Raw genomic sequence first — 13,552 nt, 5'->3', positions numbered from 1 at the left:
CTAGAAAGTGTGAGCTCAATATTATACTATATGTTACCTAACTAGAATTTAAATAAAAATTTGAAAGAAAAAAAAGAAAGAGCTAGCAATGATCTAACAAATTTTATAGATGTGGAAAATGAGGTCTATACATGGGAAAACACTTTTCCAAAGTCATACAGTGAGTTTTTCACAGAGGTGAGACAATATCTCAAACCTTCTAATCACTCATCTAGTGCTCTTCATTGTCTCATATATTCTCCCTCTCCTTTGATGCTCCTCAATGCACTATGCCATTACTTCAACAATGTTCTCTCTGAAAACCAAATCTTCTACCCCTATAACTGTTGGTTCCCAACTAGAGCATCACTACTTGCTCACAGTACTCTATGATCTCCTGAAAAAGCCTTACTATTCTTTAATTTCTCCTTCATTCCCTGTTCAATAAGCTGCAAATTGCTCCAGATCTTAATTCCTTCGAATTCCGAGCAAAGAGGACAGCATGTTAACTGCTGAGCTAGGGAAAGTCCTGGCTAGGTCCCAGAATTCTAGTCTAGTATTTCATTCTTTATACCTAGCTGTCCCACCTGAAAGACCTATCTTATGGCTCCAGACACCTGATGACCATTAATGCCGTCTCCCTTCTATACTTCAAGGGTCAGAGTTGCTTAATCTCACCTCGCAAGTGACTATTCACTTGACAGCTAATCAACCAGGTGCCAGGTTCCTGAGGCACCATCTCAGCAGTCACAAAGGTGGCTGGAAAGATGTGAGCCACATCAGTGCGGTGGCCCCGGATGGTTAGTATTTGTCCATGGAAGAAAGCTGTGTGGACATCTACTTCATTGCCCATGCCAAACAAGTGCCAGGCCACACTCTTCTGTGCACACATGCTTAGATCCGGTAAGTTACCAAAAACAAAGCCATTGATTGCTGCAAATAAAAATCCAAATAAAATATCAGAGTTAGGAAAATACAGCCTAATGGGAGAAGGTTTGCCATCGGACAAAAATAATAGATAACATTTAAATAAATTTTTAAAAAGCAGACTATGTTGACCATATGCTTTATTTCATTTAAAACCTTACAAACACTCCTGGGAAATAAGCAGATATTGTTGCTCTCAAGCAAACAACGAGAAAACCAAGGCTCAGAGAAATAAAGTTACTTCTCTCCTAAAGCCACAGAGCTATTAAGTGATAGAACCAAGATTCCAACCCAGAAATCTGAAGAAGTTTTCTAAAGAATGGGGTTTATTTTGCAAGCTAATCTTTCATTCCAGGCCAATTTCCTTCGGAAATTTCCACAGGACAATTGTCAAGTTAACTAATTACCATGGTTATCAAAAGCAATTGTTGTTACACTAAAGATAAATTTGAACTGTGCAAGCCATCCCTACATCTTCCATCTGAGTTTTCATCTCCCCTTGGAATTGTCTGGCTTTGAGAAGAAGTAAATCCCTTTCTTAATTAAACAAAAATAAAATCAAATTGTTTCTATTACTAAAATAAGTTATCTGCTCATGACTCAGGGCTTTTGTGTCTTTAGTTTGTTTTAGATTTAATTAAGATGATCAACTACCTCATTGCCAACCATTTCCCCCACAAAGTGGGTAGTTCTTCTAACCTTTTTAGGACAAAGAAATGTTGACTAATTGTATCGGTGGGCAACACTCACCCTGAGTGACTGAGCATATGGTACATGACTTTGGAATTGATAACCTAGGCCATTCCACATTAGAAGGCAGGGCATCTAATGGAAAGAGCACAGACTGTGCAGTCATACAGATAAGGGTTAGAATTTTAGCTGTGCAGTTTATCTGTTAGCTGGATAACAGCTGACAGATCTGTTAGCTGTAATCCTGGATCCTCAGTTTCCTTATAGGTAAAACAGGGGAAAGACACCTACTATTTTAAGTTCTTGTGAAGTTAAAAAGAACCAAATATGTGAAAGTATCCACCAAATGCTAGGCCCAGTACAAACTCTCCATCAGTCTTCACTGTCATGGTGTGGCCACCCTCTCCCAGCTCACCATGCATCCTATTGCTTTCCTGAAAGGCTTCATCTTCTTTGTCTACTGAGGCAGGGTCTGAGCAGTAAGTGACAATGTTCTCATCAATATGCCAGCTAAGGTTCTCATCTACCACACTGAAGAGCAGGAAGAAATAACTGTCCACATCCTTCCGCTGAGGAGGGGAATTCCCATCCAGGGTTCCTAGAGTAAGAAAGAAAGATGCTCTTGAAAACATCCCTTCCTTAACAACAGTAACCTGCAAAGGGTACTCATAAGAAAGAAATAGCAAGACAGGGTGACTTAAGAGTCTGTTGTCAACAGGAAAACAGATGAGGCCTTTTGCTGATAATTTCTTTTATTTTCCTATTTTTAAATGTTTATTTATTTATTTTTAGACAGAGAGAGCAAGTGGGGGAGGGGCAGAGAGAAAGAAGGGGGAGAGAAAAGATCCAAAGAAAGCTCTGTGCTATCGGCACAGAGCCCAACTGGGTCTCAAACTCACAAACCGTGAGATCATGACCTGAGCCAAAATCAAGAATCAGATGCTTAACTGACTGAGCCACCCTGACACCCCTTTTGCTGCTAATTTTGATTTCCAAATTTCTATTACCCCCGTTAAACCCAATTCAGTTGATCCTAGGACTTGAAGGTTAAGCATATACGATTAATATCCCTCCCACCATCCCTACCTATGCCTTCAACCCAGGGCTTTAATCTGACCATACTTCTGCAACACCCAGGTCTTCTGAGCCTGGCAGTACTTAAACTTATCATATTTCCAACCAAGTTCCAGTTCTCCTCAAATCCTATTGGCTCCACTTTTGATATAAATCACACTTAAACTCTTAGTGCACACCTTACTTTTATGTTACTTGACTCTCATCATTACTAATTCAAGGTTTTAAAATGAAGTAAGAAAAAATAAGAAAACATTATTATTTTTTAAATGTTTATTTATTTTTTTGAGAGAGGAAGAGTTGGGGAGGGGAAGAGAGAGGGAGACACAAAATCTGAAGCAGGCTTTAGGCTCCAAGCTGTCAGCACAGAGACTGATGCAGCACTTGAACTCACAAACCACAAGATCATGACCTGAGCCAAAGTCAAACACTTAACCAAGTGAGCCACCCAAGTGCCCCGAAAGTTTTTTGAAAGGTAATGAAATAAAAGAAAATAGTAGAAAGAAAGTTTAGCGTGGTTTATTCCTAATAATAAATAAAGGTGCTGGATTAACACTCCTTGAGGTTGCTGTTTAATATGTAGGTGATCCAACACACATCACTGCTTCCTGGAAATATCCCACACCACATCTCAGTAGCTCACCCATGGGGTCTGTACCTCTTTTACAAGTGATAAGGGGTCCAATGAGACCAGTAGCAATGTCTCGTGGAGCATCTACATGAGAATGGTAGATCCAGGTGAGGCATGCTGGGTCAGCATCAGTGGGTGCGTGGCCTTCTGGAATGGTCCAGTTGTAAATGTGGCTGCCTCCCGGGGGAACAAAGTCATCAACTTTTAGCTGACCAGAGGAGCCATCTGGGTATAGGGAGCCTAGAAAATGAAATTGCACATGCCCAGTCTCGGTGAGTGAGAACGAATGTAACAGATATAGAAGCCAAGAGAGGGATGATATATGAGACAGTGGTCCTCACACCTGAAGAGGGCACCTGTTCAGGTAATATCCAGCCAAAGAACCACAGACTTTATATCAACCTCCCAGCACCTGGAGAGGTGCCAGCCATTGGAGAAGGAGCTATCGCCATGGAAAGTGCTGCACAGCCTGATCCAATAGTATCCTCGTGCAAAACCAATGGCATAGAAGCAAGAAAGAAGACAGAATTCCTGCCCCCACCGCCCTTTCTTCAGGCCCTCTTTGGAAAAGAGACAATTACAGAATTTCAATCTAAAGCTGACTGAAGTTCCTCAAAATATTAAAAATAAAACTACCCTATGATTCAGTAATCACACTACTGGGGATCGACCCCAAAGAAGAAGAAAAAGAAAAAAAAAAACTGAGAAACTCTTTATCTCTCCTTCTATTCTAAATGGCAGCCTTGCTGTATAAAGAATTTTTGGCTGCATATTTTTCTTATTCAGCATGTGAAATATCTCCTGCCACTCCATTCTGGCTTGCCAAGTTTTAGTGGACAAGTCTGATGCTAACCATATGTGTGTCTACCCTTGTAGGTTAAGGACATTTGTCCCTAGCTGCTTTCCAAATTATTTCTTAGTTTTGTATTTTTCAGGTTTCACTCTGATATGTCAAGCTGATGACAGGGTTTTGCTGATTTTGAGGGGAGTTCTTTGTGTCTCTTGGACTTGAATGCCTTTTTTTGTCCCCAGATTAGGGAACTTCTCAGCGATAATTTGTTTGAATAAACCTTCTGCCCCTTTTTACATGTTCATCTGCCCCTGGGACTTTTATGATACAGATATTGTTTCATTTTATGGAGTCACTAAGTTCCCTAAGTCTCCCCTCATGATGTAATAGTTTACTTTACCTCTTATTTTCAACTTCATTATTTTCCACAATTTTATCTTCTGTATCACCTATTCTCTCCTCTGCTTCTTCAGTCCTCATTGTGACTAATCCAGTTGGTTTTGCATCTCAGTTATAGAATTTTTATTTCAGCCTCACTAGATTTTAGGTCTTTGATCTATTCAGTAAGGGTTTCTCTGGTGTCTTCTATGCCTTTTTCAAGCCCAGCTAGTAGTCTTATGACAGTTGTTCTAAACTCTTGTTCAGATGTATTGTTTATATGTTTTTTGAGCAACTCCCTGGCTATGGTTTCTTCTTGATCGTTCTTTTGGGAAGAATTCCTCTTGTCATTTTGGCTAAGTTTCTGCCTTTTGCATGTTTTAAAAGCTTGTTATGTTTCCTGAAACTGAGAGTACTGCTATATTAAAAAGGGGTCACATGGCACTTCAAGAAGTATTTCTGGTATATGCTGTGTGCACTCTGCTGTTGTGTTTTGTCTGCTCTTTCCCACTGGTCAGTCCTCTGCTGAGTTTTTAATGGGAAGTGTTTGGACATTTAAATAGGTGTGATTTGATTTGATTGTTAAAATAAGCCTGGAGGAAAAAATCCTGATTCCCCAAAACAAGAGAAATGGAAAGGGAATTTAAAAAAAAGCAGCGAATTAAAAAAAAAAACTATACAGTCGATTCCAAAAAAAAAAAAAAAAAAGGAAAAAAAAGAAGAAGAAGAAAGGAAAAAACAGGAAAAAAATAAGCCTGGACCTATTTCCACCAGAACTGCAGATGTCATTTTGAAGCACTCAATTTTCAGTATATTTAGTGAATGTTGGGTGCTGCCTATGCTGGTCTTCTAGAGGAGAGACATTCTGTGCTGGCTTAAAGTCAGTCTTGTTCTAGTAAATATGCAGTTTCCAGGCACAGGGGGGTGGGTTTAGTGTAAATATGCCCTGCCTACACTGGAGGCTGCTGTGCTGCTCTGAGGTCCCATCCTGTTGGTGTTGGGGGGGAAATGGCACCACCCTAATCTCTTGTTCCCAGACAGGGGATCTCACACCCTGCACTGTTCAGGCAGCCATCACAGAATAGCAAGATCAGTCAACTTACCCTGCACCACAGCTCTCCTGTGTGCTTCTTTGGCACATGGCTGGGATTCAAAACTTGAAGTCTTAAAGGACCCAGCACTGTGTGGACCCACCCCCTTCCTCTAGAGTAGAGCAAAAACACTAATTCAAAGGGATACATACACCCCAATGTTTATAGTAGCATTACTTACAATAGTCAAGACATGGAAGCAGCCCAGGTGTCCATCCATTGATGGATGGATAAAGAAGATATGATATCTATCTATATATCTATCTATCTATAATATAGATATCTATAGAGGTATGAGTCTGTTTCTTGGTTTCTTCCCCCTCCCCGTTTTATTTCTGTTGCTTATATATATAATATAGATAGATAGATAGATAGATATAGATATAGATATATAGATATAGATATTGATACATAGATATATAGATATATATGCAATGGAGTATTATTCAGCCATAAAAAGAATGAAATCTTGCCATTTGCAATGACATGAATAGAACTATGAAGTATTATGCTAAGCAAAATCATTCAGTCAGAGAAAGACAAATGCCATGTGATTTCACTCATATGTGGAATTTAAGAAAGAAAACATATAAGCAAAAGAAATAAAACGGGGAGGGGGAAGAAACCAAGAAACAGACTCATAACTATAAAGAACAAATTGATGGTTATCAGAGGGAAGGTGGGTGGGGGGATGACTTAAATAAGTGATGGGGATTAAGGAGGGCACTTGTGATGAGTACCAGATGATGTATGGAGTGTTGAATCACTATATTGTACATCTGAATCTAATATAACATTGAATGTTAACTATATTAGAATTACTTTTTTAAATGAATCCAACTTAATGATCAGTTGGTCCACTTACCTATTCTACAGAGAAGAAAACTGTGGAAAATAACTTACCCAAGGTGATACAGGGCGTTAGTGGCCCAGTCAAAACCTGATTCCCTTCTACTTCCCTCACTCAGTGTTGTGTCATTATCATAGGCCATTGGATGGGGGTTACAGATTAGTAAACTGAACTTCCTCTTAAGAAGAAAACCGGACCTTTCAGAAGACTGTGACACTGTGCTAAGGTGAACACTGGATGTTATATTTAAGTGATGAATCACTGGGTTCTACTCCTGAAACCAATACTACACTCTATGTTAACTAACTTGAATTTAAATAAATAAATTAAAAATTAAAAATAAATAAATAAATAAACCCATGGGCACAGTACCTGATGGTCCCTAAGCTTTTCAAGGGCTTATGGAATTATTTAAGATTCAGAAGAAAGAATGTGCTGTTCAAAATGTTAAGGTAAAATAATGAAATTAGGATTATAAATGTTTACAAAATATAATATGTTAACTAGTCAAGTAAAACCCACCTCAACATATAAGTAAATTAAACATATGTAAATTATATTAAATGTGGTATATGGATGCAAAAAAAAAAAAAAAGAAGACTGTGACACTAGAATAACACTCCATTACATTTGAAGCTCACTCTTCTCTTCCCAAAGTACAGTCAAATATTTTATGTATATTATGGAGGGCACTTGTTTTGATGAGCACTGGGTATTATATATAAGTGATGAATCACTAGATTCTACTCCTGAAACCAATATTATACCATATTTTAACTAATTATAATTTAAATAAAATTTTGAAAAAATCTTATTCAAGTAATTCTTTATGATAAAAGGTAGATTGAATCTCCATATTATCTACCCTGCCAATTCAGATCAATAAGGAGATTAAATATTATTTTCATTCCCAGCTCCTCTCTCTAAAATGACACTAAAAGAAATGCAGTCTTTGTTGTGGATAGGAGAAAGAAAGGGTGGTCTGATTTACCTTCTGAGTCCTTCTCATAGAAAACACCATGGGGGTGGATGGTGTAAGGACGAGTGGCAAAATTCTTCAGGTGGATAAGGATGACATCTCCCACCTCAGCCTGCAACACTGGCCCCAAGAAGCCCAGCCAAGTAGGCTGGGCTATTTCATCCACATAAGAGCTATCTCTGTATTCCTTGTAGATGGTCTTCTTGTAGCTGCTCCCTATCCGGTTCTTGTCAGATTTTAAGAAGCTGGAAGCTACTCTGGGAAGAAAGAAAAGAACGATGCACAATTTTGCCACAGTTTTTAAACATCTGGAGACCCTTTCCAGAGGGACCTGACCAAAAAATGTCTATTTTTGTTTAAGAGAAGATGTGATTGTACTGATCAAAACACAGAAGCTTTAGGTTAGAATCTAACTGTTAGACAATGGGAAGCATTAAATTCAACTACATAAAATTGAAATTAGACTATATTAAATTGTTTATATTTGACCACTTTTAAACTACAAAAAAAAAAAAAAGGCAATTTCACACTTCAACCTAATATATAGTAATGAAGAGACAGCAACTACGGACTCACTCTTTTTAGGTGATCAACTCCCAATCCATATGACCTGACCTTGAGTCATCTTGCTATATATGAGAGGTCTTCTAGCATAATGGTTAAGATCACAAGCTCTGGAGCCAGATGATTCCCATACTGCCCATATTGTCATTTACAAATTTGTGGAACTTTGAGAAAGTTACTTAGCTTTTTTTTTTAAAGTTTATTTGTATTTAGATTGAGAGAGAGATAGCAAGTGGGGGAGGGACAGAAAGAGAAGAAGACAGAATCCCAAGTAGGCTCCGCACTGTCAGCACAGAGTCCAATGTAGGGCTCAAACTCATGAACTGTGACATCATGACCTGAGACAAAGTCAAGAGTTGGGCGCTTAACCAACTGAGCCACCCAGATGCCCCAAGTTATTTAACTTCTTTATGCATATTTTTCCCATTGTAAAATGGACATAATCATGGTACCAGTCGATACTGGTGACTAAAAAATTTTAAATACATAAAGAGCTTAGGACAGTGCCTGGAAAATAGTAACAGCTTAATAAATGTTAACTATTATTTCAAAGTATTGGGAATGGAAGATAATAAAGTTATCCCTCAAGGACACCTTTAATAAAAAGACTGTTACTCCAAAACTAGATGGATAGGAAGGTGGTTTTTCAAAAAAAGATAGCTGCTAGTCTTACTTTAGTTTTTCTTATAGAGTTCTAAGGCATTACAATCAACTTTAGAAAACTCTGACACTGTGGGGAGACAAAGTGACTCAAGATCACAAAAGATTCTTTAATACATTTCTTTTTTTTTTCCCCAATAGATATTTGTGGAGAATCTTCAAGCCTCTAAGATTAAGAAAGGTTAATCTCAGGAAACCTGGGTGGCTCAGTTGGTTGAGTGTCCGACTTCGGCTCAAGTCATGATCTCACAGTTTATGGGTTTGAACCCCGTGTTGGACTCTGTGCTGATAGCTCAGAGCCTGGAACCTGCTTCTGATTCTGTGTTTCCCTCTCCCTCTGCCCTTCCCACTCACACTTTGTCTCTCTCTCTCTCTCTCTCTCTCTCTATCACTCTCTCTCTCTCTCTTTCGAAAATAACCATTAAAAAAGAAAGGTTAATCTTATGGAAACTGTGAAAGGCAGAATGGTGAGAAGAGTACCAATTTTGTATTCACTTTACCCAGGCTTAAATTCCAGCCCTTCCATTTACTAGCTGTGGGACTTGGGCAGGTCACTTGCTCTTCCTGAATCTCAGTTTTCTCATCTATAATATGAGGATATTTATACTCACATCCTAGAGTTTTGTGAGAATTAAGTGAGACAAAGTATGTAAATTTCTAGTATGGTGACTGTCATAGAGAAAGTGTCACATAGTGATAGCCATTACTGTTAGTTACCTGATTCTGAGGATTACCATAATTTTTCAAATTTTCACATATCTGAAATCAATATAGTTACACCGACCTATGGTAGCATGGTTCCATCACATACATCTTAGAAATACTGTATATTTTTCACATTTCTTTCTTCTTTGAAAGCATTGTAGATAACATTTTAGAATCAAGAGAATATGGAATTACCTTTAGGACCCTAAAAATGCTGGGACACCTCAGTGTGGAAAAGCAGACTCCATATAGGATGCTGGCACCTGAGTCAACTAACCATCTTACCAGGAAACGTGCCACTGGGTGTATGGCCATGGAGATCAGGAGCTGGCTAACCACAACCTGAAAAAAGGTCTTCAAAAGGCTACCTCCTGAGCTCAGTGGTACCCCCCCCTCCAGCTATAATTGCACAAATGATTAAACATACGTATCATTGTCCAGAGGCTGGTTCATGACGACATTCCTTCCCTTGGGAGCATAGTTCCACTGCACATCCAGGATGCCCAAGTAGTAGACTCGAGTGGCCCCATCAGTCAGTCGGGGCCACAAAGGTTGCAGAAACAACAGAGCCCAGAAGAGATGGCCTGGTTTCATGGCCCACATAACTCTGGGAAACAGGCAAATGAATAGCTGCTGGTATGAAAGAAAGAAAGAAAGAAAGAAAGAAAGAAAGAAAGAAAGAAAACAAAAGGGCTTTGTGTGTGTCTGGAAAACTAAAAAGGCAAGAGCCAAACCAAGTGCCTGAGAAAGCAAAAACCAATTAGCCCAGAATCTCTCCCTCCCTTACCTGATCCCTTTCAGTTCAAGAAACATTCAATAATCTCTGTATACTGGACTTTGGAGAGCAAAGTTAAAAGGTCACTTATAGTGATAATTATGTATCACTTCTTTCAGATTAGAAATCTGGATAGAGTTCCTTCAACAGTATAAAAGTAAGAATGTACTCTGGCCCAAGAATCAGGAAACAGGCACTAGAAACCTGATTTGGCCACTAACTCACTTATTACCTAAGCCAAGTCACCAATTCTTCCTCTGCTTCTTTTTTCATTGTTGCCACTTCCCATCCTCTTTGTTTTTAAAAACAAATGATAATTAAATGTCCATGAACACTAGAATGAATGACTAAATTGCATTTTATTCATACAAAGGAATGCTATATAGCAATGATAATTAACCCACTACAACCTCACATAAAAAATATGGATGTCTCTCACAAATGTAATGTTACAGAAAGAAACAAGACCAGAAACCAGAGAAAAAGGTACATTCTATATGAATTAATTTCTGTAAAGCACAAAATCAAGCAAAACTAATCTATGTTGTTAGAAGTCAGGAGAGTGTTTACCCATTAGGAAGGGAAAAGTGACTAAGAAAAGAAGAGGATAAAAGCTTCTAAGTAATGTTATGTATCTTGATCTACACATACTGGTTACATGCGTGTATTCAGTTTGTGAAAATATATTGAGCTATAAACTTGGAAAATATATTGAGCTATAAATTTAGCATTTGTGCACTTTTCTGCATATATGTTATACTTCAAAAAAGTGAAAAGTGAAACAAAACAAGTGAGAATATGTGAGGGAAATATTAACTTCTCAGATGAAATGTTCTCTGCAATGCACAAACCCTTTTTATTGGACCAATCCTGAGTCAGAGTGAGAACAAAAACCTCCAGGCTTTCATTCTAGGTTTTCATAGTACATCAGCCAAGATGTTAGACTTGTCGGGGGTGGGGGGGGATGAAACATTCAGTCATACCATACACAGCTACAGTCAAACTCAGAAACACAGACAATAATATAAATACACATACATAAGCTTATGCAATCTTATCTAAAAGCAGAAATGCACGCACTTGCATCCACACATAAAACCACACTGTCACACAGAGCCTTTGTACTTTAATAATAATAATAATAATAATAAATTGATATTTATTGAGTGTGCATAAGCCAGACACTATTCCATGTGTTTTATGTAGATTAAATCTTTTTTAAAATTGTTTTAAGTTTATTTTTTTTAAACTTTTTTTTTAAAGTTTATTTATTTTTGAGACAGAGAGAGACAGAGCATGAACAGGGGAGGGCCAGAGAGAGGGAGACACAGAATCTGAAACAGGCTCCAGGCTCCAAGCTGTCAGCACAGAGCCCAAAGTGGGACTTGAACTCGCAAACCGCTAGATCATAACCTGGGCTGAAGTCGAACGCTTAACTGACTGAGCCACCTAGGCAGCCCATGTAGATTAAATATTTTAATCCTCACAACCGCACTATGAAGCATATGCCATTATTATCCCTACATTATGGAGGAAGAAACTACAGAATAGAAGTGTAAAGTAATTTGAACAAGGTCACCTCATTAACAATCAGTTGAGTTGGGTTGTTAGTCCAGAAATTATGATTCCATTGTCTATATTCTTAATCACCTTACTATACCACTTTCCACAAAATATACTTACACACTCACATACATATATACACAGACAACATGAATATGCCATATCCATAGCCATATCTGGGAAAACCCTGTACATTCTGAAACATGCAATCACATGTAGCTATAATCACTTCTAGAAACAGACATGCAAACTCATATTGGAAGGGAGACACTGAATTGACATCATTTATGATTATGATAATTGTGGAAACTCCCATTTATTGAGAAGTTACTATACACTAAACACCATGTTCAGTGGTTTATATAAATTATTTCACTAAATCCTAGTCCTACACTCATGAGATAGGGACTGTTAATCAAAAATAGAAAATCGAAAATATGCAAAGACTCACATATGGATAGGAAATTCCCAGATATTTATTCGGGCTAGGCCTAGATATTTACCTTGATTAATAAACAGAACAATAGACTTGCCTACAAAATCTCAGGCCCTTCCCTACACAGCAGTGGCCAAAGTGTTAATCCCCAGTCTCCATATGTCATTTGGCAGAAAGCCCTTGATATAGAGGAGGACCTTTCTTGGATTTTTCTTTCCAAAACCTAGGCCTCCCACTGACCAGTTGGGTAGCCTTTGGTAATATTTAACCACGCTAAACTTTTTTTCCTTACCTATGAAATATATATAATAATATCAATGTTGGAGAAATAAATTTGAAAACTTACACAAAAGGGCCTCAGTACAATTAGAGTTTAGAACATAACAGAAAGTAACTGCTTGTTTTCTTCTCCTTCTCCCCCCTGGCTATAGTGTTTGTTTGTTTGTTTGTTTGTTTGTTTTAATAATCTGCACTGTCCCCACACACCATGTGTTCTATATTTCTACTCTAAGGCAAATCTAAATCCTAACTTCCCCAGAAGGTCCTTTGTAGGCTCTCTATACCAGTGTCCTCTGAAAGACTACTTACTCTCTATAACACCCAATTACATTAAGTCAGACTTTGTATTTTTGTTACCTTTCTGTGAGCTACCTCATGAACTGTTTTTATTTCCCAAATTGGACTATAAACTCTCTGGAGGTGGACATCATGTCTTAGAAGTCTTTGTGTATCTTATGCCAAAAATGGTGATGGGGGCTCTGCAGGTATGCCATAAACAGCTACTACTAGAGTGTCATAAAGTGACACAAACATACATTTTTTCCACCAGTTGACACTAGTTCAAGTTTGTCACTGATTTGAAGAGTGACTTTACACAAGTTACATCACCTTAGTGAGCCTGAGTTTCCCTATCTATAAAATAATAGAGCTGCATTATATAGTTACTACTTTTGTGGGGTCAAAATATTTGAGAATATAATGAAATGCAAATTGCAGAACTACAAATAATATTTTACATAAAGAGCTCTCAAAAAGTCATTTTAAGCTCTCACACTCTGCCAATACTCACATTCACTAATGAAACACAGGTGCATTTACATGTGTCTACACATAGTACCACATATGGTCACACAAATTCCTTGGAACACTCAACAGGAAGGGAGTGTCTTAATTCAACAAATGTCTGGATATAACATAGACCTTGTGTAAGCAAAGATGCCAGCAAAGCTGTTGTGCCTTAAACTCACTTAACTGCCCCAGGTAAGAGTTTCACCATTAGAGAAGTACATAATAAATGTGAAAACATTCTATAAATAAACCAGTACAGATCTTCAGCATACAATGAACAAGCATTAAAAGATGGTGACTAATGACCAGAAGAACTAGATAATAAATCCTGGGAGAAAAATGCTACCTAGCATTTGCCTAGCACTTCCCACTATACAGCATGGTTTTTATAT

The 13,552-nt window shown here is 38.0% G+C and overlaps 1 protein-coding gene across 1 annotated transcript in view; it reads right to left on the bottom strand.

Annotated features, from left to right (window-relative positions):
* Positions 1-9,943, bottom strand: part of HEPH (hephaestin) — an 82,592-nt gene extending 72,649 nt beyond the window's left edge. The window contains exons 1-5 of the mRNA XM_049644674.1: positions 9,746-9,943; positions 7,402-7,646; positions 3,329-3,541; positions 2,012-2,194; positions 658-912 (exon numbers count right to left, since the gene is read on the bottom strand). Coding sequence (XP_049500631.1) covers positions 658-912; positions 2,012-2,194; positions 3,329-3,541; positions 7,402-7,646; positions 9,746-9,921 — 1,072 coding nt within the window. The 5' untranslated portion in view covers positions 9,922-9,943. The remainder of the gene's footprint in view (positions 1-657; positions 913-2,011; positions 2,195-3,328; positions 3,542-7,401; positions 7,647-9,745) is intronic.
* Between the last annotated feature and the right edge of the window lie 3,609 nt (positions 9,944-13,552).

The sequence above is a fragment of the Panthera uncia genome, chromosome X, assembly GCF_023721935.1.
Source record: "Panthera uncia isolate 11264 chromosome X, Puncia_PCG_1.0, whole genome shotgun sequence".
In the NCBI taxonomy this organism is placed as follows: Eukaryota; Metazoa; Chordata; class Mammalia; order Carnivora; family Felidae; genus Panthera; species Panthera uncia.
The sequence above is the reverse complement of the archived record's forward strand: the minus strand, read 5'-3'. Positions and strand labels throughout refer to the sequence as shown.